This window comes from Bombyx mori, chromosome 25 (genome assembly GCF_030269925.1).
Source record: "Bombyx mori chromosome 25, ASM3026992v2".
NCBI lineage: Eukaryota > Metazoa > Arthropoda > Insecta > Lepidoptera > Bombycidae > Bombyx > Bombyx mori.
Genome location: NC_085131.1, coordinates 10769997 through 10796770, shown reverse-complemented (window position 1 = coordinate 10796770; position 26774 = coordinate 10769997). Strand labels below are relative to the sequence as shown.

General features: G+C 36.1%; 1 protein-coding gene across 13 annotated transcripts in view; it reads left to right on the top strand.

The window, feature by feature from the left end:
* Positions 1 to 5: 5 nt before the first annotated feature.
* Positions 6 to 26774, top strand: part of Dsx (doublesex) — a 203764-nt gene continuing 176995 nt past the window's right edge. For 10 of the 13 annotated variants that reach the window (XM_012688769.4, XM_012688778.4, XM_012688749.4 and 7 more), the window contains exon 1: positions 11 to 595. In XM_012688769.4, coding sequence (XP_012544223.1) covers positions 94 to 595 — 502 coding nt within the window. In that variant the 5' untranslated portion in view covers positions 11 to 93. 13 annotated transcript variants of the gene reach the window in all.

Below are 26774 nucleotides of genomic sequence, written 5' to 3'. Positions count from 1 at the left end.
GGCAGTCAGTCGCATCGTGACCGCGTGTTGTGTTGCGCGTGTGTAACAACACGCGCCAACTTTGCCGCGTATACGGCCGACGAGGACCCAGCAATGGTGTCGATGGGCTCATGGAAACGCCGCGTGCCCGATGACTGCGAGGAGCGTTCCGAACCCGGCGCCTCCAGTTCGGGCGTTCCTCGTGCCCCTCCTAACTGTGCGCGCTGCCGCAATCACAGGCTCAAGATCGAGCTCAAGGGTCACAAGCGGTACTGCAAATATCAGCATTGCACTTGTGAAAAGTGCCGCCTTACCGCAGACAGGCAGCGGGTAATGGCAAAGCAAACGGCAATCAGACGGGCCCAGGCTCAGGACGAAGCGCGTGCGCGTGCGCTGGAATTAGGAATACAGCCCCCGGGGCTGGAGTTGGATAGGCCTGTACCACCAGTGGTGAAGGCGCCACGCAGCCCCATGATACCGCCGTCGGCACCACGCTCCCTGGGCTCGGCGAGCTGTGACTCCGTACCGGGTTCACCTGGGGTGTCACCATACGCTCCACCGCCGTCAGTGCCTCCGCCGCCAACCATGCCACCACTGATACCACCCCCGCAACCCCGTAAGTACTTTATTTTTTATTATTCTGTGAAATAAAATTTGACTCTTACAATAATCGGTGTGCGTCCTCGAATTTGAAAAATAATGTACATAGTATTCTTATGCCTTACAGTTTCCTAAATGAACACGAAGCATATTAAAAGTTATGAACTGTCTACGTAATACTTTTTAAAGATTAGCTGAACTATCTTTGAAAACTGTTTTCAATTATTAAAAATGCTGTGTATACCTAAACAAAAAGCAAATTAATATTTTAGGATAATAGTTTGCTCTGTAATACAACGATGTAGGTACACATCGTATTGTTATTAAACTAGGCTCTATAACGATACAGAAATGGTTGAAAATTGTATATGATAGATAAATATAAAAAATTCTCGAACCCTAAAATATCCGAAGAATTTAGAATCTATTCCTCTAATTGATTACAAAGTAAATATAGAATATACTGGAAATAGAAACGAGGAACACACGCACTATTACGCTTTAGTATGTTTAAGTCGATTTTCAAATCCAGAGTTGACATGTATGTAGCGCGCTGGAGTGCGATTATCTCAATTGATAGATAGGTACATACTTGATACTCAAGAACCATTGTTAGCCTTGAAACCAAAGTAATGCTAAATTTAAAAAAACAATCCCATCGTTTAAGAGATTTAACTAAATTCTTAGGTTTACTTTAATAAACAATTTTTTTTTTGTATTATTGTTGTCCCTTTGAATTAGTTCAACAAATTGTTGAGATTAAAAGTAAAACTCTAACGTAACGTAGGTAAATTGTGTCTACAACTCGTGAATCGCAGAATAAAATTATATTATGATCAAGCACCTACAATGTTGTTGACATTTGGATAAAAAAAAAGCGGAATAATCAGCAGAGGACACAGCGTGAAGTGAATAATTCATGAAACTAATAATATTACAGAGAACATTTTCGCTTCTCTATTACATACATTGAGATATATAACATTTTTCGTATCTAATCCAGAAACAAATTAATATATTAAAATAAAACAAAAATACGCAGAAACATATTCCTTGAATTGGAAATCCGCTTATTTCTTTAAATTTAATATTTGGTTACAGTTATCTTATACCTTTAAACGAGCAATTTTTGTATATTAATATATATATAATCTGAATTTCGGAAACGGCTCCAACGATTTACATAAAATTTAGTATACAGGGGATTTCGGGGGCGATAAATCGATCTAGCTACGATTTATTTTCAGAAAATATTGTTTTATTCGTGTTTTCAATAATCAACTCTTCCCGACATCTATTGGCGAATAATAATACTATTTTTCTTAATTGAGGGCAACTAACCGCTTTAAAGACACAAAAACGTCAAGCATAAAAAAAACGGTAATCATCTAGTGTTTATCTAAATAAGTAAGTATACAGAAGTGAAAAATATGAATTTAAACATTGGAAATCGATGCATATTACATTATGTCGCTTAATTTGTACTTTCGAGTCGGGGGCCGCGCCGTCTAAAAATAGATTTTTGCTTAACTCAAATGTCGTGTATCCAACCCGTAATATATTTTACGTTTTCGCTGAAGAATATTTTGTCAGGAGCGCATTAACATCGCACCAACTAAAACCGAAACCTTCGTGTGATCATTTTAAGGGTGCATAATTTAATCAAAACTATGTTTATGGTTTAATCTTTTGTTTTTTATTGTCATCATATTATTATTATTATTTTATTGCTTTGATGGGTGGACGAGCTCACAGCCAACTTAGTGTTAAGTGGTTACTGGAGCTCATAGACATCTACAACGTAACTGCGCCACCCACCTTGAGATATATGTTCTAAGGCTTCAAGTATAGTTACAACGGCTACCCCACCCTTCAAACCGAAACGCATTACTGCTTCACGGCAGAAATAGGCAGGGTGGTGGTACCTACCCGCGCGGACTCACAAGAGATCCTACCACCAGTAATTCAGTAATTCACCAGTATTACTATTTCTGACGTTTCGAATTCTTTATAGTTCTCGTGATTTACGAATGACTTTGGTTTTATTCGTCCACGTGTCAGTATTGTGTTAACGCTAGATCAAACCGTAAATGTAGTAATTATTACAACAACTCGCGAAAACAAACTAAAATACTATAATGCATTATATTTTATGCCGATAACATCTATATATTAATACGTGAAACAAAAACTTTGTATCCTTTTTTACGTAATAATAAATAATGCATAAAAGACACATTAAATCAATAAAGAAAATATTACACACACTACATACCATGTATTTGACGCACACACGCATGCATACTATTTATTGTCAAACTTTTGTTCTTGACGTCTGTGGTCAAATTGAGAATAGATTAAATATTATTTGTCTTTGTTAATATTTTTTATAGTATAGTCTTGGCGAAATATGTGATTATAGAAGTATAAAATACAATCATAATAGTGTACAAACTTACAATTTCAATTAATTATAGTCGAATTTCGACTACTGCGGGACCTCTAGTAATTATAAAAACATAGTCACTATTTAAAATAAAGAAACCGATACAGCGATATAAAATTGCAGAAAACAACGTTTCATTGTATAAAATGTTTTTATTTCAATAAGAATTTGCTCCTCTAATTCTCAATATGTCAACTGAAGCAGTCTACCTGATTTGAAACCAGATATTCTTGCTGAACAGTTATTTGAACACAAAAAATAATCGGTTCGCTTTGCAAATCTTAAGTGAGGATATACTGTGAGGATATCAGGTAACATTTTATCAAATTAGCCGGCTAAATAATTTACAGGACAAAAATGTTAATGAAATAGTTTGTCCCTTTACCTTGAGCATTTTGCGTTCAAAAATGTCAAAGAATTTTGAGTAGATCTGCCAACTATTTTTTTACTTTACTAGCTCTTTGCAGTCCATTATTATGATTAAACTGCTGTATTCTAATAGTATATCCTTAAACCCGAATACGGATTTATTTGTGTTTGGACGAAAATTCTATTCACAAGAGTAACGGTTAGTTCTTACTTTTTGAACGCGAACTTCTGAAGGTTGCGGGGCAAGTGTCAATTATAATGAAATAATGGAAAATCTAACAATAATTGTCACATTAGACTTTCACCATTGAGAAACGATATAGGGTAACAAAATTTGCCGCTTTTATTGGCGAGGTCATGTATTGTATGTTTACGCGGGTCACTCACTATTTTACCTGTTTCTGCCGCCAAGCTGTTAGTGTTCCAATCTGTCTATATCACAATTGAGACGGACTCCGACCTCACAAGGTGTCCAGCGTTATTCACGTCATGGTGTATGCTGTATGCTAAGTACATAAAAGTACAAGACGGGAATGCTCTTTAAATATAACGTCATAAAAATCGTCAAAACAAAACGAATTTCAATGTAAATTAGCCATTCCGTTTTTTATTATACTGGGCATATCTTGGATGCGTGTGTTTGGACTTCGTCTGCAAAAAACGGACACACTTGTGGAATGCAGATCGTAACTAACTTTGGAGTGCATAGTTTAAAATACATTGATGCGACCGACCGAAAAAACTTTAGCTTTCGACGTAGGTAATTGGCACTTATTTGATGCTAAAAATTATTAATTAACCGCCTGTCATAGTAATTAACGGACATTAAGGACACGATCGGAAATCAAAATAAACATAGCTTGATTTGTTGTGATACATATTATCGTCTCAATAAGAGAAGTCTGTAATTGTCCCAGTTTAACCGGTGCTCTATCTTTTCCGTAATTATTTTTAGGTCTGTGTCTTATATAAAGTCGCGATAAATATGAAAATATAAATCGAAAACCTAGCTCCAACTTAAAACAAGATTCCTGTTAGATATTCTTGTTTCCTTCTAATCGAGTTCCTTTTAAAAAGGGGACACAAAAAAAAATCAAATGTGATTTAAATAGCTTGTTTATACAGGAATGTATAAACTAAATATTTTATTTTTAAGCAGAACACAGATTAGTCACTAAATTTGGTCTTGAAAAATCTTCAGGCCAAACGAAATCAGTAGGTATACACTCTTGTGGATACGTTAATAAATCACGTGTGATCAGAATGAACGCAATTTATCAATCTGCATTTAAATATTTCCGTGTCAAAGTTAAAGAGTCGGTAGTTTCGAATTTCGATAACGATGACCGTTCTGATAACGGAACGAATTTTGTATGCGAAAAAATTTGAATACAACGCAATTCGGAAATTGACCTATTTCTTATATAATATATTTTTTTATGAAAATACTATTCACGCTTTCTACATTTTTACAATTCGTTCTCTCAGTAACTTTTTTTTTTATTGCTAAGTGGGTGGACGAGCTCACAGCCCACCTGGTGTTAAGAGGTTACTGGAGCCCATAGACATCTACAACGTAAATGCACCACCCACCTTGAGATATAAGGTCTCAGTATAGTTACAACGGCTACCCCAACCTTCAAACCGAAACGCATTACTGCTTCACGGTAGAAATAGGCGGGGCGGTGGTACCTACCTGTGCGGACTCACAAGAGGTCCTACCACCAGTAAAAAACCGTACCTGTACTTAGCTGTACGATAAATAAGTAATAGTGAATTCATTGTTATGGCTTTGGCTTTTTACATCATGAATGGAATTGGGAAGCTCACCACGAACGACTCGTGATCATGAAAATCGTAAAGTACCTAGTCGAAACGTCCATACTTATATAATGACAATAAAAAAACTCGAGATTAAACCGTAGAAGAAGATTTAATTATGTTTTTTTTTTATTGCCGGTGTAAGCAGACGAGCATACGGCCCACCCGATGTGGGCCACGGTGGTTACCGTCACCCATGGACTTCAGCAATGCCAGTGGCAGAGTCAAGCCGCTACCTACCGTTAAGTACTCTCCACAAGTCTCGTTTGAACAAAAAAAAAAAAATATGTCATAGCGCTCAGAAAACACCGTCTAAGACTAACCGAAGAAAATTGTAAAATGTTCATGCTGTAAAATCCCTCTCCTCCATGCGTCGTGTTCCTCAGTGCTGAGGGTGATGACCTTTACGGAGCACTTTTGTTAGGACTATGTTCCTACATTCTTTCTTGTCCTCCGCGCAGTGGTTAGCGACATTGATGCTGGAGTCCAAAGTCGTCTTAATCAGATAGGACCAGCGCATGGGACTACGCCCCCTAGGCCTCTTTCCTTCCACTTTTTCGGTGATGAGTACTCTTTCAAGATTGTCACCCTTTTTCCTCGCAACGTGACCGAAAAACTGGAAAATCCTACGTAAAATCTAAAGAGCCTAATTCAATCGCAAACACATAGTTTCCTTCGAGACTGTTACAATATTATATAATCCCAAGAGAAACAATAACAGAGTAGACAAAACACATAATCTGTTGGTAGGACCTCTTGTGAGTCCGCGCGGGTAGGTACCACCACCCTGCCTATTTCTGCCGTGAATCAGTAATGCGTTTCGGTTTGAAGGGTAGGGCAGCCGTTGTAACTCTACTGAGACATTAGAACTTATATCTCAAGGTGGGTGGCACATTTACGTTGTAGATGTCGATGGGCTCCAGTAACCACTTAACACCAGGTGGGCTGTGAGTTCGTTCACCCATCTAAGCAATAAAAAAAATCCTACGTAAAATCAAAAGAGCCTAATTCAATCGCAAACACATAGTTTCCCTCGAGACTGTTACCTACAATATTATATAATCCCAAGAGAAACAATAACAGAGTAGACAAAACACATAAGCTGGTAAGAAAATATTTGGTGTGTCTACATTTAGATAGCTAAGTTTGTTGCGTGTTGCCAATCGCAGTTGCACTGATAACAGCGGGCGTTGATAGAGACGATAGTGATAACGTATGCATATAAACATATCGAATATTACAATACTTAGCGCATTCGTTATCATGATATGGTCTATTGTTTTTGTTCACATCCAAATATTTGTTTAACAAATAATAAATATAAATATAAATATTTCACTAACAATCACGCCACGTTAACTGGTCCCGTAATAAGTTCGTAAAGAACTTGTGTTACAGGTACCAGATAACGGATATAAATGTAAGATTTTTATTATACACATACATATATTTAATATACATCCATAACCCTGGAAAAGACACTTATATTTATCATACAAATACCTTCCCTTGGCGGGATTCGAACCCGCGACCTCCTAGTGTAGTGACCATGTCACTTACCACTACACCAGACGCATAGTTGAATAGGTTACTGGTGAGAACAATTTGTTATTGCTGAAGACAGTTGAGCAAATTCATACAGAATGGTTGACGCTGTCTTTGGACATCAGTAGTGTCAGATGCGGCTAGGACGCTAATTACTATCGTTTGATATTGAACCGAATGACGTCGAAATTGTTTTGATAAAAAATCTTGGACTCATTTTTTTTAAACTGTTTTCGTTCTCAGAGATGCCTTTTTCATGAAGATATTAATGCATGAATTACTAACGTAATTTCCACCAGTCATTAGAGGTGGAAGCCTCAATGGCACAACTGCTGCCCCACCCTTCACACTGGAACCCACTATTGGTTCGTGGCAGAAATAGGACCCGATTACCTATGTGTAAACTTATTTACTATATAAAAATCAATATCGTTTCACATCTTTGCCATATTAATGTGGACTAGAGGTTCCGCAGTAGTCGAAATTCGACTATAATTAATTGGAATTGTAAGTTTGTACACTATTATGATTGTATTTTATACTTCTATAATCACAAATTTCGCCAAGACTACACTATAAAAAATATTAACAAAGACAAACAATATTTAATCTATTCTCAATTTGACAACAGACGTCAAGAACAAAAGTTTGACAATAAATAGTATGCATGCGTGTGTGCGTCAAATACATGGTATGTAGTGTGTGTAACGTTTTCTTTACTGATTTAATGTATCTTTTATGCATTATTTAAAAAAAAAAATTGCATTGTGCACTTCTTCTACAAAGTTTTTGCTTCACGTATTAATATATAGATAACAAAAGCTATTGATGAATAGCTAACGTTTAAGCTTTGTATCGTTAAAAAAGCTTACAAATACCCGGCCATCTTATAAAAGTTACTACAACCGAAGTAATATTGTCTATCCTTATTTATAACGACGGATTATGTCTCTATCTCTTTCGAGTGCCACCCCAAGTTGTGTGATAGGTCGGCCGGGGGGTGGCAGGAGGCGTAATAAAAACGGCCTAAGGGCGGATCCGTCTTATGTAAATTCTTATGTACTATAAGGTTTTTTCAATACGTTCCTTTTGGTTTATTTACATTAGTTTAATTATTATATAATTATTATTATTATATTTTTATTTACTGTGTACTCGCTTCGAGAATGATTTATGATTTAAAAAAATACATAGGCTAAATATCTCTTGCACGTGTGCTTATTTATTTTAATAAGATAATTGTTTGACAGCTTCAGAAGTGTTACGGTGCAGATAGAATAATGTTGGCTAGTAAGAAATACTAACACAAGCCCATCTGATGGTGATTGGTGAATACAGTTCGCAGACTTCATCAACTTTTGCCGTGAAGCAGTAATGCGTTTCAGTTTGAAGGGTGCGGCAGCTGTTGTAACTAAACTGAGACCTTAGAACTTATATCTCAAGGTGAGTGGCGCATTAACGTGGTAGATGTCTATGGACTCCAGTAACCACTTAACACCAGGTGGGTTGTGAGCTCGTCCATCTATTTAAGCTATAAAAAAAACAATGCTAAGCCGCTTCCTATTTAATTTTAACCATTATCTAAAACACACCGAACTGGGTAGACTACATAATTATTTCAAACGTCACAACCGGCCCGATTTCCGAACTTCAGAGACCCGAATAATAAAACTAAAGTAATTTTAAGAGGGATTCGTTGAATTCCATAAAAACGAACGAACGATCCAAGTTTGTGAGTTGGAAAACAAGGTTGCGTTTCCGTAGATATGGCTCAGCAAACAGAACTGTCTTATTGTCACGTGTCATCTTCGTTTTCTTGGTACAGTAGTCAAATATTAAGTGATTTTTTTTTAGTTCTCACATCACTATCTGATGTTAAAATGTTAATCGTTTTGACATCCTCAAACCCTATTTACTGTGACAAGTAGTCGCCCAATAGTCGAAATTCGACTATAATTATATGAAATTATAAGTTTGAACATTATTATTGTCAATGACTATTATGATTCTTTAATCACAGATTTCACCAAGACTACCTATATTATAATAGACAAATAATATTAAAGATAAACAATAATAATCTATTCTCAATTTGACCACAGATTTAAAATAAAAACTTTATGCTTCACGTATTAATATAGGTATAGATGACGGATACATTCTGACGCGTATGTGCTATGTTGTAGATATATAAAGCTGCGAACCTTAAGTTTAGAAATGCAGACTAGGCTTGTACTTTTCTAAACTAATAAAATAATGGTATTTTCGTCCATCTGTAACTCGTTGTTGCGTTTTCTATGGGCGATCCCGATGTAAAGAAATTTTTAAATGTTTTAAAAGTTGTAGAGAATTTTTTAAATTTTTTTTAAAGATTTAAATATTTTTTTTAAATACTTTAAAGGAAAATTTAATCTGTTAAAGTATACTTGATATAATTTCGAAGTTGTCCTGGCCTGCAGGATAAGACGCCCGGTGCATTCGTATCTAACGATGCCACTATGCCGATGTAGAAATAACATCATGTATTAAAAATCAAACCATATAACTTTCAGTGATTTAGCTTAGTTGGATCAGGAAATTCATTTTACAGTGTAATCACATAGACGTGTACCTTCTCCGAAAATTGTAAAGAATTCGTAACAACGGTGATTGTAAAATTAAAATAATTAACGTGAAATACCCTCCTACCACAGTTCTGGAGACTCATTTAGCATATTTTCATATCGAAAATGGATACATTTGAATCCACATTGAGTAGTACTAAACGTGTTCCGTAGGATAGTAACGTTCTCAGGAAAACAAGCCAAAGTTTTCGTCAATACTAAGACTAGTGCGGGGATGCGGTGTTTTGTTCGGGCGTAGAGGTCAATTCTAAGGATGTCTCTTTACTAGTTTGGCATTGAAAAAAAAAATGTTTCATTACTTTTTCCGTCACATTTCGATGTTGCAAGTCAGTTATTATGTTTGTGTGCATGTCTCGTTATCACGTCACAGCTTATTTACTGACAGCTGTTGTTTCATGAAACTGATAATTCGATTATATATTACAAGTTGGGCGCTGGAATTCACGGTAGAGCTCTGTATGTCTGATTCTGCCAGTGAGCAGGTAGGTACTTTTGATGCTATTTAACTAGTTTTATTGTTACCAACTCTTATTTTATTATTTCCATAGCGCCCACAGTTTTTGACGTGAATTTCGCTTCCCACCTTAAGTCACGAGATCGGAGTTTTAATTGTATTATATAATAACTGTCCCATTCTTCAAGCCGTAATGCCAAAACACCCCTGCGGGAATTAATTTAGTTTATATTGAAAATAATCCGATCATATGTGCACTTACTCCTTAAAAAGTAACTACAACGTTTTTATTTTATTATTATTTATTATTACCCTTGTAGGCAGACGAGCATACGGTCCATCTGATGGTGAGTAGTTACCGTCGCCCATGGACGTCAGCAATGCCAGGGGCAGAGCCAAGCCGCTGCCTACCGCTTTATACTTTCCACAAGCCTCGTCTCAAGAAGGACATGTCATAGCGCTCGGGAAACACCGTGGAGGGGAGCTCATTCCATAGCGCGTTTCAAATGGTCGTAACAGGATTGACATAAACAATAGGTACTAGTCTCACTCCGAACATTTCAGTACTGTTCCCAATATCCCTAACCTTATCTAATAGACAACTCTCACCGTAAAAAACGCACACTATATACATTATACATTGTTATTATGTACACAGACAGAATAGTGGCGACTCAAAGTAATTTAAGAAGAGGAAAACTTGGTTAACGAAAAGAGAACAGAAGTGACATCCTTAACGTTCAAACGTTTGATGTTTTACGAGTTCGCCGCTCGTCATTAAAGTTCCCTGTTTCAAATGAAACTCGTAGGGTTGTCCGGAATTGCAAAAAGTGAGTCTTGCAGTCTTTCTAGTAGTTTTTCTAGATGCTAAGTCCGTATAATCTAAAATAATTCGTTGCGGATTGTTTCAATGGTTACATTAATGAACAAAGCGTTGTACAAATTATGAAAACATGTCTATAAAAACACAAATTTGGTTAAAAAAAATATTATTAACAAGCTACAATTAATAATATTTAATAATTTAAACTGTTTTATTGGAAAGGTTACCAACTAGGTACCTCCTACCTAACATTTTCTTTTAAGGATATAATTCTTCTAGGTCTCCATATTCAGATGTATTTTCAAAGATGGTAAATATTATTCTTTCATTAATCCTTTCTCGTCACATCCGACATAAATTTAACATTATCCATGCAGCCCTGATATCGTTCAGACAAAATCAAGAATTTAATTTCTAATTACAATTTCATTATCTTATTTCGATTACAAAATAAAATTTGATTACTAAATCGTAATTACGGTTCAAGCGATTAAGTCCCTTTTAATTTTCAACTATGTATTTGAATCGCGAAAGGTTCCGCCACGTTAACTAACAGTAAATAATAAAGTTAAGAAAAATTTGCCTTTGCATGTTTCGAGGTGGGTGGTAACATATTACATATTTTCTACATGTTTATGGGCTTTGATAAACACCTAATATGAGGTGAACCGTGTAATATACCCGTCTCGAGTAATAAAAAACAATCTTTCATAAAATTCTTATAATTCATTTTCTTTTACTCCATAGTAATAATTTGATTATGTTCGGACACTGATTAACAAATTCTAGGAATGTCTTTTTTTTCTATGAAATACTAGAATGGGTCTCATATTGGCTTCGACAATGGCCAATTATTCAATGAACTATACATTCGTCGTGAGCCTTATTCTGTTTATATTACAAATCTACCCGGGCTATGTATATAGTTTCAACTCAATCGAAAAAGCTTTAAACATAAACCAACAATAAATCGCAATAACAATTTAATATGGTGGAGGTGACGTTATCAAATAAAAAAACAGCTTTTATTGGACCCTATAATTATAAAAAATAAATAAACTGATTTTACCAAAACATACGTTTTTGAACAACGGAAGAAAAATAAAACCGCAATCAAAATTCGATATATAAAAAATAAAAAAATATCATCACCATATTCCTTATAAACTGTACGTATTGGTAATTTGGTAGTAAATTTAATAATTCTTAGAATCAGGCCACTCGCCTCTTCGAAATCTATACATCTATACATATAAATAAAATTGGAGTGTTTGTTTGTAATATTGAAATAACCGCTATTTACTACATGCATATGAATACAGTACATACACCAAAATAACATTTTTTACAATTTTTGTCTGTCTGTCTGTCTGTCTGTTCCGGCTAATCTCTGGAACGGCTGGACCGATTTTGATGAGACTTTCACTAATAGGTAGCTGATGATATAAGTAGTTACTTAGGTTACTTTTTTTTAAGACTAGCTTCGCCCCGCGGCGTCACCCGCGGTACGACAATAACTGCGGATAACATCGCGGGACTCAACTAATCAATAATAAAATTTAATGTTTCCGAAGCGAAGCGAGGGCGGGTCGCTAGTCAAATATGATTTTTCTGAACCCCCTCTCTGTTATTGAAAGCACGCCTTATATACCCGAATGGAGAAGAATACAAAAGATATGACAGCCCTATCCATCACATTTACTTGCAACCCGTATTTCGGGCAGTAGCTCGGGCGGGCAAGGTCGGGGTAATAGCTAGTCTACAAATGTACTTAGTCTGAAATGCATCCGGTTTCGTTCAGAACTTCTAAATTTAGAATTAAAATGTAATGCAATTCATCTGAGTTTTTTTTTTCGGCGTAGACTGTCGAACACCTTATTTAGCACTTAGCAATAGAACAAAAATTCCACCGGTCTCTTTGAGGTGTCGAGGCGATGGTTTTGAAGTAACAGCTTAAATAGCGAAAGAAAGTAGTAGGCTGTGTTTTTAACCATGACCACTCATCATCATCTGCATCTTTTATATAATTTATAGATACAGCTGTATCTGTAAAAAAGTACAGCCCTATAAAGGAACGTAATTAATCGTAACCAATAATTTATTCCGAGTTATTTAGATTGACAACTAATTTCAAATATTAAAATAATAGTAAATAATAATAATAATAATAAATATTTACTAACAATCACGCCACGTTAACTACTCGGCCCGTGCTAAGTTCATAAAGAACTTATGTTACAGGTACCAGATAACGGAAATAAATGTAAGATTTTTATTATACACGTACATATATTTAATAATATATAAAATAATATTTAAAGTGAGAAGGTACGGTGTAGGCTAAGGTTAGTACCATCGCGACATTTGTAATTTTCCTATAAAATCCTTTTTTACAATAATGGACGAAAGGCGACCACCATCCTGTCTACCTCCGCTTCTACGTTCACTAAGTCGACAACCTGCGGTTCGCGAGCCAAATGCGGCTCTTTTGATATGAAACTGCGGCTATTTAGTTCCATACGCAAATATTATTTATTTATAAAAAAAAAACATTTAAAAATTGTTTTAAATCGACTAACGAGAATTGGGCACCAATTCTATCTCTCTGTTGTAAGATTTCTATCTCTCAGCTCATTGTTGCAAGTAAATGTTTAATTGTTTTCATTTTTTACTTAAACAATAAGTGATTATCCAAAATACCATATATATATACATATAACTTATCTAATTTGTTGTAAAAAACACTACTTATATTATAAAAATACATGTACATTTTTCTTGTGAATAATTAGATTCGTTTTTTTATCAAAAAATATCATCATCATCATCAGCCTGCGGCAGTCCACTGCTGGACATAGGCCTCCCTCAAAGCTCGCCACTGAACCCGATCTTCGGTTCTACGCATCCTGTTACTGCCAGCTGCAAATATATTTTATATTAATATATGCAAGTATTGTTGGCAATAACATCTTTTGTGGCTCTTTAAAAACTTTGAAATTTTGTAAATTGTAATTTTTGGCTCTTGCGACTCAAAAGGTTGCCGACCTCTGCACTAAACGGTAGCTAAGAAACAAATCCAGCTTTTGTCTGCAGAAAACGTTAATGAATTCAAATATTTTATCATATTCATGATTCATAACCACAAGTCGAATTGATAAAAAGCGTGAAATATGAAAATACTTTCAGACAAATGGATCTACGATCTTTTTATTTTATTGTTGAATATCGATGAACGGTCCACGGCCTACTAGTTTATAAGCGGTTATCGGAGTCAATAGACACAACTTGAGTAGCGATGAGGTTACTTGTAGTTTCGATTGTATTATAGGACGGTAACATTCTATTTGTAATACGTGATTGCTTCACCGCAGAAATAGGCAGGATCGTGGTTATATTATCCGTGCCCACTTTACCCATGTAAGATAATATGTTTATTCACCGACCATATTTACCTTCAGCCTATAGATACAAGCTTTACTTATATAATGGACCTACTTAACAAAGGGAATAAAAAATTTAATAGTAATAGGTAATTAATTGTCGCGATTACCTTTTGTATACAATTTACGTCGTAAAACCGTTCCGTAATTATCTTTATAATGTTTGCGGAGGTTTTAATGCCTTTGGTAAAGGTGGATCTGAACTTGAATCCTGTTAGTAGGTGCTATGTATTTTCTATTTCTATATATTTATCAGAGTTGTATATCTTATACAGGAGCCAAAAAACGTTGTCCTGTTCCAAAAATAGGTATGAAAATATTCCTCATTTCAGATTAGTGGGCTTTACTTAATAAGACTTTTTAACAGTCTGACCGCCCCAATAATGAAACAACTAACACAGATCAAAAATAACTTATATACAATATCGGAATTATTATCATTTTATAGTTTATGTTATTAAAATATACAAAGTTACATCACACGGAAGTTTTGTAAAGACGAACAGACTTATCACGAACATTCTCTGACTCTGCCAATGCCTGACGTCAGCTCAGCTCGTTGAAAATTGTAGACATGGATAACCAGAATATGAATTAGATATTGAGGTTAGGATCATTGCAATACAAATTCAAATTAATATCAACAGTCGTAAATAATAAATCAGTTTTGCGAATTAACAGCCTTGTTGATATATAATTATGAACCACGAGAAAATACAAATTCAATTTAATATCGAGAGTCGAAAAAAAACCGTTTTGTAAGCATTTGCGAATTAACAGCCTTGTTGATATATAATTATGAATCACGAGAAAAGTTTTCGTTAGGACACATTTATTATTAATAAACTTCTCATGCATTTTCGAACGGTGGAACCGGGAAAAATTCATTTTAGAAAAATTCACCTCGAGATATTTTCTAAAAATCTCTGTTTTTCTCGTTTCTCGTGGATTTTCCGTAAACAAAGTCTCGATTTAAATAGACGGTGTCTGCGAGGTCTGCCTTTGTTTTGGCCTTGTCACAAATGAGATTGAGTTTTTAGTGGTATTGGACGTGCAGGATAAACAATAGGGTTACTTGGTCAGTAGAGTTATGGTGTTGGAAAAATAGGTTACCTATTACTAATAATACTGTGTTTTAAACCTTTAGCAAATTTAACACTCAATAAGTTTAGTAGGTGAATATAGGTTTTTTAGCGTAGATGGACAGACGATCCCCTTGGATTAAAGGGGTACCTCCTCCTCCTCCGTGCGTCGTATTATTCCTCAGTGCTGAGGGTCGTGACCTTTACGGAGCACTTTTGTTAGGACTATGTTCTTCCATTCACTCCTGTCCTCCACGCAGTGGATAGCGACATTGATGCTAGATTCCAAAGTCGTCTTAATCTGTTCGGACCAGCGCATGGGACTACGCCCCCTAGGCCTCTTTCCTTCCACTTTGCCGGTGATGAGAAGTCTTTCGAGATTGTCACCCTTTTTAAGGGGTACCAAAATACGTAAAACTGCACTACAATTTTAAAGCCATCTCCGTTAACTTCGGGCTTCCTGAAGTAAATCTCATTAAATAAAATGGGTTAATGGAATCAGAAGATTAACTAAGGGGCTATTTTTCATGTAGGGTGCTTTATGACTTAATTCCATTGCCATTAATATGAGGGCGTGGTAGAGTTTGCAGGATAGTCAGGCTAAATTATTTGCAACTGATTTTGATGTTGTCTGCGTTCTTCTTCTTCTATATCGTTCCATCACTGATGAGGATCGCGACCATATGTGACGTTCCTCCACTGTGTTCGATCATGGGTGGCACGGACCGCATGGTACAGGCTACCACCAAGTTCTTCTCTTACTAGATCTGACCATCTGGCTGGTGTTTTGCCCACGGCGCGCTTGCATCTATGCGACCTGCAATTATGAGCTTCTCTAATTCTGGGTCTGGGAGACCGCATGATGTGTCCAAAGAAGCTCATAACACGTTCCCGGCAGATAGAAGGAAGCTTTTTGTCGGATGTTTAGCTCCCTTAGAATTGACTCGTTAGTCCTCATGGTAGTCTACGGTATTCGTAGCATCCTCCACCACACCCACATTTCATGCTGTCTGCATAAAACAAATGTTTTTTTTCTGTTTTTTGTAAAGGAATGTTCACAACGTCGAGGACATCCTTATTTCGCGGAATCACTAAATAGTATAAAACAAAGTCGCTTTCTCTGTCCCTATATCCCTATGTATGCTTAAATCTTCAAAACTACGCAACGGATATTGATGCGGTTTTTTTTAATAGATAGAGTGATTGAAGAGGAAGGTTTATGTGTATAATAACATCCATTAAATAGTGGAGAAATCAATAATAAATTACAGTTTCCGAAGCGAAGCGAGGGCGGGTCGCTAGTATTATATATTAACAAGAAATTCTCTATCGACGGTAAGCTGTTTGGGTACGCTGTCACATAAAAAGCAAAGCAAATGTTCACTTTCCCATAATTATTAATGACAATTAATAACAAACAATAGAAAATAAAATTACTGTATTGCTTTATCATACCTAAGTGACTACAATGTTCAGTGATTATGTGTTGTATACGACAAGAATTTGTTTGCGATGAGTACTAAGTAAGTATTCTATTTAGCTTCGAAGGTTGAATGTTACCGTTCCTTGAATATATCGGAAACGACGATTCTATTCGGTTCTCGAGCATCCCAATAAAAATGACTTAGGGAATTCACTCGAGAGTGTCTCAAAAACTCTCTTGTTCCCGTGAAAACAGATTCACCGTGAAATACATTGGATCGGTGCCAACTGTTTATCATTTGCTTAGTTTGCATTTTATTCTCTTAATTTCAATGTATTTAATGTGAATTCAATCGAAATAATCAAACCTTTTTAATTCGATTACAAATGAAATGTGGTTTTGCAGTTTGGTTTTTTGAATTCCTCAATTTTGTTTGCCTATTGAGGTAATGCCGATAGAAAATGGTCTTCGTTGCTTATGGATATTTCAATGGTGGTGAAAGAGATCATGAGAAGATATTACCATAGCACATGCACAATACAAAATGAATTTCAACCTTAGATATGTATTTCTTAAAGTATTCAGGATCTTGCAGATCAAGTTTTTTTTTTGCATAGATGGGTGAACGAGCTCACAGCCCACCTGGTGTTAAGTGGTTACTGGAGCCCATAGACATCTACAACGTAAATGCGCCACCCATCTTGAGATATAAGTTCTAAGGTCTCCGTATAGTTACAACGGCCGCGTGGGTAGTGTTTTTAGTGGATAGTGGATAGTGTTTTTTTTTATGTGAATGTATCGGCTGCTTGGTTAGAAAATATACTTCTAGAGAAAAAAAAAGCAGGCAAACCAATGAAAAATATCCATCTCTGGAATACTTTCGTGAACAATTATACCTGAGTAGCATTTAGTAGGGCCCAACGAATGTTTCGAAACCCAAACAGCTGCAGATAGATTTTAATTAAATACATTTATTTCTCGAGCATTTAAATTTAACAATACAAGTTCGGACACAAAGAAAAGTAATTTTCCTAAGCGCCGACTTCGAATAAAACTGTCCGACGCGTGACGTTCGGCTCGAAATCGTAAACTCTCTCGAGTCGTACGTAACTCGACTGATTAATGTGTTTAATTATAACGAGACGGTGTTTTTTTTTTATTGCTTATATGGGTGGACGAGCTCACAGCCCACCTGATTTGAAGTGGTTACTGGAGCCCATAGACATCTACAATGTAAATGCGCCACCCACCTTTAGATATAAGTTCTTAGGTCTCAAGTATAGTTAACGGCTGCCCCACCCTTCAAACCGAAACGCAGTACTGCTTCACGGCAGAAATAGGCAGGGTGGTGGTACCTACCCGCGCGAACATCGTTTTAATGATTAAATTGTTAAAATTGCTTTGTTATCTACATATTAATACGTGAAGGAAAAACTTTGTATCCCTTTTTACGAAATTTGCGCGGATGGAGGAGTATGAAATTTCCCACATTTATAGAGAATGTAGAGAAGAAGTGCACAATGCTAATATTTTTTTAAAATAATGCATAAAAGATACATTAAATCAATAAAGAAAACATTACGCACACTACATACCATGTATTTGAAGCACACACGCATGCATACTATTTATTGACAAACTTTTGTTCTTGACGTCTGTTGTCAAATTGAGAATAGATTAAATATTGTTTGTCTTTATTATTATTTTTTTATAGAGTAGCCTTGGCGAAATTTGTGATTATCTAATATATAAAATTCTCGTGTCACAGTTTTCGTTGCCATACTCCTCCGAAACGGCTTGACCGATTTTGATGAAATTTTTTGTGCTTATCCGGTATCTATGAGAATCGGCCAACATCTATTTTTCATCCCCCTAAATGTTAGGGGTAGTCCACCCCTAAAATTTTATTTTTATTTTTTAGGCTAAATTTTTTATTTCTATTTTTTTATGATACAACATACAAAAATACATACAATCCTCAATTTTCACCCTTCTACGATCAACCTTTATTTTTTATTTGCTAATTAAAAACTTTAAAATTTTTTGCGAGAATTTTGTTTTTATTTTGTCATGACGTAGAATAAAAAAATTCATATTACTCTGAAATTTTCACCCCTCTACGATCAACCCCTATTTTTTATTTGTTAATTATAAACTTTATTTTTTTTGGCAAGATTTTCATTTTTATTTTGTCATGAATTAAAATAAAAAATCTAATGTTACTCTAAATTTTTCATCCCTCTATGATCAACCCCTATTTTTTATTTGTTAAATATAAACTTTAATTTTTTTGGGAAGTTTTTTATTTTGTTTTGTCATGACTTAAAATAAAAAAAAACATATTACTCTCAATTTTCACTCTTATACGATCAACCCCTATTTTTCCATCCCGATTAATATATTTTTTTATTCTATGCACAGATCCGCAATAAGGTTGCAAGATGGCAATCAAATATTATAATTGTAGTACGATAAATTCTTATTCAGAGTTTATAATTTCAAGTTCCTTTAATTATGATTTTTTTTTAATTGAATTTGATCTCCCGCCCTCGCCGGTCGACTACTGATCAACTATCAATCGATCAGCTATCCCCGCCAGGAGTCACCACTCATTCAGCAAACATCACGTAGTAGGGATGAGGACGAAGCCGGTCTCCTGTCTTACCTACTCACTATACATCATAGATTATACACTTAATATATTTGAGAACTATACAATACTATACATTTTTCAGCTATGTTTTTTTGGTTTTATTTGTGTATCAATAGTATGTTCAGTAGGTCTGAGAATCGGCTACTATCTATTTTTCATACCCCTACCTAAGTGAAGGGTTGTCCACCCCAAACATTTATTTTAATTTGTTGGATTTTTTTTTTTGTTTATAATGAGGTATTATGTGGTTAAATTAGGGTTTTTTTCTACAAAAGAATTTCCCTAGAAATCTTATTTAAGGCAACACAACGTTTGCCGGGTCAGCTAGTAGAAGTATAAAATACAATCATAATAGTGTACAAAGTTACAATTCCAATTAATTAAAATTACAATTTCGACTACTGCGGGACCAATAGTTAACAGAATTTGGTATGAGCAGCGTCGGTCTAATTGCGAATACCCGGGTGTTTGCTCATCTTACACGTTTTTCTGCAAATGTTATGGTATTATACCTAGATGAAACTTCGATATAATTCACGAATTGTTTGCTAACCAAGGAAGGACTTGTGTAGCAAAACTTTGATTAAATTAATGTTGTCAACGGGGTCGATTAGGTTATCTTTTGAATATTAAAATAAAATCATTCATTTGATTTATTAATTTCAGGATAAGAAATCTCCAAAAAGTTGATTAAAAATAGTTTATGAAGTCGATATCCGAAGAAAAAGGCAAATAATACTCACGGATTCCAAAAAAGCGATTTTTGCAAAAAGTATATCCGACGAACTCATATCGTCTTTTACAGTAGGCAGGGGCTTGATTGTGACCCTGGCATTGCTGATGTCCATGGGCGACGGTAACTACTTACCAACACGTTCACTCAGTTCACTTGTATACTTGTCTGCATTTAAAATAGCAATAAAAAATGCATTACTTTAACTAGACTTGCCCCACGGTTTAACCCGTGTTAAAAATTTGCAATTCAGAAATAGTGAAATACGTTGCACTTTCCCGAGATCAAAAGCTGCATCAGTGACTCCCTGGTCCATAAACGACCAACACCGACGAACCAAGGAACACTGCCGTTTTTATTGTTGCTGAAATACTCAGCGGCATAGTCAGAACCGCGTCATTTGTCGTAAAAATCTATGTGTGTAAGACATACATCCTACTAATTTTTTTTATGGCCTAGATGTGTGGACGAGCTCACAGCCCGCCTGGTGCTAAGTGGTTACTGGAGCCCATAGACATCTACAACGTAAATGCGCTACACACCTTGAGATATAAGTTCTAAGGTCTCAGTATAGTTACAACGGCTGCCCCACTCTTCAAACCGAAATGCATCACTGCTTCACGGCAGAATAGACGGGGTGGTTGTACCTACCCGTGCGGACTCACAAGAGGTCCTACAACTAGTAAAAAATACTAACATTATATATATTGTAGATATTATACCACTCTTATCTGGATCCTCATAATCTTCAAGTCTGAAATAAGATGATATGTTTTTACAGCTCTTGGAGAATCAAGAAATGCTTTCGTGAGCACATAAAATTTTAAGGTATATACATACATACTTGTTCATAAAAAATGTACTTGAACTTGAAATAGATTGTACAAATTGAATTAAAGTCTTACCTGTTATATCGCGAACGCTTAAATCTAAAGAGATTGAATTAGAAAATTTCATATGCTATTTCTTCTATCCCTTTCTTGTATCCCTTTTTACGAAAATTGCGCGGACGGAGGAGTATGAAATTTTCCACACTTATAGAGAATATAGAGAAGAAGTGCACAATGCTAATATTTTTTTTAAATAATGCATAGAAGATACATTAAATCAATAAAGAAAACATTACACACACTACATACCATGTGTTTGACGCACACACGCATGCATACTATTTATTGTCAAACTTTTGTTCTTGGCGTCTGTTGTCAAATTGAGAATAGATTAAATATTGTTTGCCTTTGTTAATATTTTTTATAGTGTAGTCTTGGCGAAATTTGTGATTATAGAAGTATAAAATACAATCATAATAGTGTACTAACTTACAATTCCAATTAATTATAGTCGAATTTCGACTACTGCGGGACCTCTAGTATTTAATTCAAACACATCACGAATATATCATTTTGGTACATAACAAAGATTAATATACATTTAATAATTATCCAGCGATTAGAATTAAATATAACAGATGCAACAAACGGTTTTATTAAATGCAATATTTCGCCCCTGTTAAGTTCGCTACAAATTGTTCAAGATAATAACTTTGCCGATCGTAAAACCTGTGGTTCCGTGGAACTCAACTCACAAATCTGATTCAATAAAATGTTTATAGGCCTACTCGCTACGTCTGATAAAATTTAAGCCCGACGTGTACTAAAGCAAGGCAAACAGACTAAAAAGTAGTTTTCATTTCGCACAGAAGTAACAAATCAAACAGAAATATATATTGGTTATAAAAGTGCAACAAGTATTCGAAATGCACGCACCCTGTATGTGTATCCACTTGGTTTTATAGGTCATAAAGTGGGTTTACGAGCACCGGGATAATACCATCCGGCTAAAAGGGTTTCGTCCAGTCACCCGGACCTATAGATATACACGCTGCTGCGGTAATTAAAATTGTCTGTGAAAATACAGAACGCGAATATGTGATTTTAGCGCATAAAAAACAATAGCGGTTGAAGATACCGAAACGTCTGCAGGAAGGGCCATCAAGTCTTTCCCGGCTTCACTTTATAGACTTTATGTTAAACGTGGATCTCACTGTCTGGGAATATATTTCAGTGATGCGCGCAGTAAAACGTGCTTTTTCATTTAATTAAATCATTACCAAATTCGCTCAGAATTAACTTCAGTTGTAGTTTGTTAAGCGCTGAGCTCCTGTGCATTATGGAAATTGTTTTTTTTTAAAGTAGAACATTCGAGAAAACTAATGTCTTCGAACTCTATCGCAAGGTCATCGCAATATCGCAAGTTTTCTGCTATAAAAACGCTAGAGTCTAGCGAACAAGACACGTAATAAAACTTATCATTTTCAACGCCCACGTTCCTTTTGTGTTAGATCCGTATAAAATTCATTGCCGTCACTTGCGAAAGCTGTAAACGTCACCTACGCCGCGCAACTTGAGTGCAGTCTGAAAAATTAACGTTCACTGACTGAAATAAACCTAAACATGATGTAATTTTTTTTATTTATTGCTCAGATGGGCGGAATAGTTCACAGCCCACCTGCTGCTAAGTGGTTACTGGAGCCCATAGACATCTACAACGTAAATGCGCCACCCACCTTGAGATAAGTAATACCAAACAAATTTAAAATTTATTCCAGACGTTCTTTCTGTAAGAAATACTGGTCAAATCCGGCACGTCTTGCTGGCCGATCTTTGATATAACTTTGCTCCGATCGCTAGCAAACTTCACAGAGTCATCACCCGTAGGCTAATATGTATGAAGATTCCATCGAAATTAGGTCAGCCTTTTCATATGTATGTAGGTTACATTCATACACACACGTAGACTTTAGTGTATTTAGATTAACTAGTGGATTCATTATAAAATCATGTAGTTTTAAAAGTACAAGTTGGTGGTAGGACCTCTTGAGAGTCCGCGCGGGTAGGTACCACCACCCTGCCTATTTCTACCGTGAAGCAGTAATGCGTTTCGGTTTGAAGGGTGGGGCAGCTGTTGTAACTATACTGAGAGCTTAGAACTCATATCTCAAGGTGGGTGGCGCATTTACGTTGTAGATGTCTATGGGCTCCAGTAACCACTTAACACCAGGTGGGCTGTGAGCTCGTCCACCCATCAAAGCAATAAAAAAAAAACCAGGATCCAATCACAACGTCTATTAGTCATCAACAAACTAGGTAATAAAAGGGATATTAAAATCAAATATTTTATGTCGTTTTCAATCTACTTTACATATTCCGAGGCTTATCAAGTACCGACATAGGACAGTGACAGTTCCAACATATTAACTGATTGCATTATGCCCCTACTGCCAGGGACGTCTTAAACTAGGATGGGGCTCTTGGGCACACAAGAATTTGAGGCCCTTTTGTAAAGTAAAAAAAGCGAATTACAATAATATTTTTTTACTGAGTATGAGACCATTTATTATAGGTAATCAAATACAGTACGATATAATAATTGTCATTAATGATATTAGAATGCTGCCGGTTTTTTGGTTACGATTTCGATAACGGTTTCTTTCGGGATTTCTGTTGAGCAAAATCTTCTATTAAAGGCATAGTGTATGCCTTGTTTGATTACTGATTTGTGAAAAAAGTGTAATGTGCCCGACAAAAATGTTTTGAGAATAAACGTGTGAGAGAAATTGTCGGACTTTCGGGGCCCCTTGAGAATGGGGGCCCTGGGCACGGGCCCCGTGTGCCCTTATGGTAAAGACGGTATTGCCTACTGCTATATACTTCTATTACCAAACTGCGACTTCTGTCTATAGCGTTTGAACTACATATATCTACATATATTTAGGTGACACCGAAACATGGATTATATGTAAGGCATACAACAAATTGGCATTTTTATAATTATCGTACAAGTTATAAAACGGCTTATTCCGCGCGGTTTCTTCGTTTTATGATCGAAGGATCGCATTGGATAGGCGTCGTTCGGGGGCCTAGACGTCGTAAATATGTATGATATATGATAATTGCGAAATTCTTCAATATATTACGATTTAAACATTGATGATTCGTCTGACGTTTTGTGGGGCCATAACTCGGGCTGTTCGCGGAATCTCGGTCCCGTAGCATCAAGCTCACACAAAGCCTTTTCAAAAGGCGAGATTGTGTTTCAACCACTTCACTGCGACTCGTGTTTGCTTTTTTTAATTGAGTGGATTTTATCATTAGTTTTGTACACTTTTATTTTTATTTTTTATTACTAAGATGTGTGGACGAGCTCACGGCCCACCTGATGTTAAGGGGTTAGCGGAGCCCATGGACATCTACAACGTAAATGTGGCACCTTGAGGTATGAGTTCTAAGCTCTCAGTATAGTTACAACGGCTGCCCCACCCTTCAAACCGAAACGCATTACTGCTTCAAGGCAGAAATAGGCAGGGTGGCGGTACCCACCCGCGCGGACTCACAAGAGGTCCTACCACCAGTAATATACCAGTAATAGCACTAACGTATCCGTTGCCACTGGTTGGAATTCAGATTGAGCTATGCAACGATAAGAACCAGGTAACGATAAATCTGCATAAATTTAAAATTCAAAAAATTAAAAAAAATTTAAAATCTGATAAATTTAGGCAGCGGCTTGGCTCTGCCCCTGGCATTGCTGACGTCCATGAGTGACGGTGACCACTTACCATCAGGTGGGCCGTATGCTCGTCTGCCTACAAAGGCAATAAAAAAAAAAAAAAAATTTAAAAGATTAAGACCGTTTGTTTATTTCCAACTAGCTGACCCGGCAAACTTCGCAGTGCCTCAATTGATATATAAAAGACCTAAACTTTTGTATAAAATAAGCTTAAAACAAACAAAAGGAATCCGTCCGTTTCATATTTATCTACCTTTTAAACCTTCTCTGGACTTCCACAAATAATTCAAGACCAAAATTAGCCAAATCGGTCCAGTCGTTCTCGAGTTTTAGCGAGACTAACGAACAGCAATTCATTTTTATATATATAGATAAAGAAGATTATAGTCGAAGAAGTCTTTCCTATATAAGAAGATGGATGGCCTTATTTCTTTAGTACTTAAAAATCATGTAATCGGTTATATAAATTTTAATCACTCGTTCAACATGTGTTTTAATTAAAAGTAACTTCACGGGCGGTTCATTCGCATTTGCAACATTAAATCAAAATCGCGTTTATTAATTAATTTTTTATAGCCGTATTCGCAATTAGTAGTATTTGATTCGAGCACCGTATCGGAGCTAATTATGTGTGACAATACAAACTAGTTTGGATTAAAGTGTACTTAAGGTCTTTAATGTCCGTTTTCACTAGTGAGTTCTTAATTAATTTCTGTGGAGGGAATACACGTTCACAAATCTCCCGCGATCCAACAAAATGAGCATTAATGTTTTCATTATTGTCTTATATTGAACTGGACGGAGTTTATAGACTTATAATCTATACCAATATTATAAAGCTGAAGGTTTGTTTGTTTGAACGCGCTAATCTCAGGAACTACTGGTCCGATTTGAAAAATTATTTCAATGTTAGATAGCACATTTATCGCTAAAGGCTTATTATAGGCTATATAACATCACGCTAAGACCAATGCTGGCGGAGCACCAATAGAGAATGTTTCAAAATAGGGTTTTTAATGCACAAGCATTCTCGAGCAATCGGTGAATATACATAGATAAAATATTATGGTCGAATTAATAACTTCCTCTTTTGAAGTCGGTTAAAAAGCGTGATTTTCGTACTTTAAATAACTCCTTAACATTCTATTATTCAAAAATATTTTCACTATCTACGTAAATGAAGAGGCGGGTAAAATTTAGCGTAATGCGAAAGTAATTATTCCACACGGACGAAGACGCGGGCAAAAGCTAGTTATGTTATATTGTCTTTGATCATTAATTATGAAACACGAGGAGATAAAGTGATACATAATGTACACGGTAAGGTTTGATGCATTCGATAACTTTATCGCATGCGATATTCCATCAAAGAGTCCCACAATCCGAGACCAACTAATCACGAAATATTCTTATGTCTCTGATACATAAAGGATATTTCGTGTTCCACATTTGGTGTCGTTAGCAATTCTATACTAATATATAACTCTACAGTGGTTTTTACGGATGTTCCCTTATAACTACTGAACCATGCATCCGATTGACTTGAAACTTGGTATCCATGTAGAAAATACATGTACTTAATGGATAGGCTAATATTTATATGAGTGTTGGACTCCCTACACCAGTTGCGGGGGCGTTAATGATGAGAATCTTTATGGGGTTGAGAAATAATAATTTTAATTTTAATAGCCCAGCGAAGCGGACGGGTACAGCTAGTGTATTAATAAGACGAAAATCTCCCAAATTTTATTCCTCGTAATTCAATCGACCGCTTTTATTTTTCAGCCCGAAAACAATAATGCAAATAGTGCTCTGAGGAATTGTTAGAGATGATACCGGCATCTCGTTTTTACCATCGCACCGCCCGCCACCGGAGTAGAGTTCATCCATACTACCTGGAGCCGCTGCGGTCATCCACAGTGCGTTTCCAGACGTCTTTTTTGCCACGTACCATCCGGCTATGGAATGAGCTCCCCTCCACGGTGTTTCTCGAGCGCCATGACATGTCCTTCTTCAAACGAGGCTTGTGGAGAGTATTAAGCGGTAGGCAGCGGCTTGGCTCTGCCACTGGTATTGCTGAAGTCCATGGGCGACGGTAACCACTCACCATCAGGTGGGCCTTATGCTCGTACGCCTACAAGGGCAATAAAAAAATAAATATTCAAAATACATACTTAGGTACACGTTCGGTTATCGTGAAACGTTAAATATGA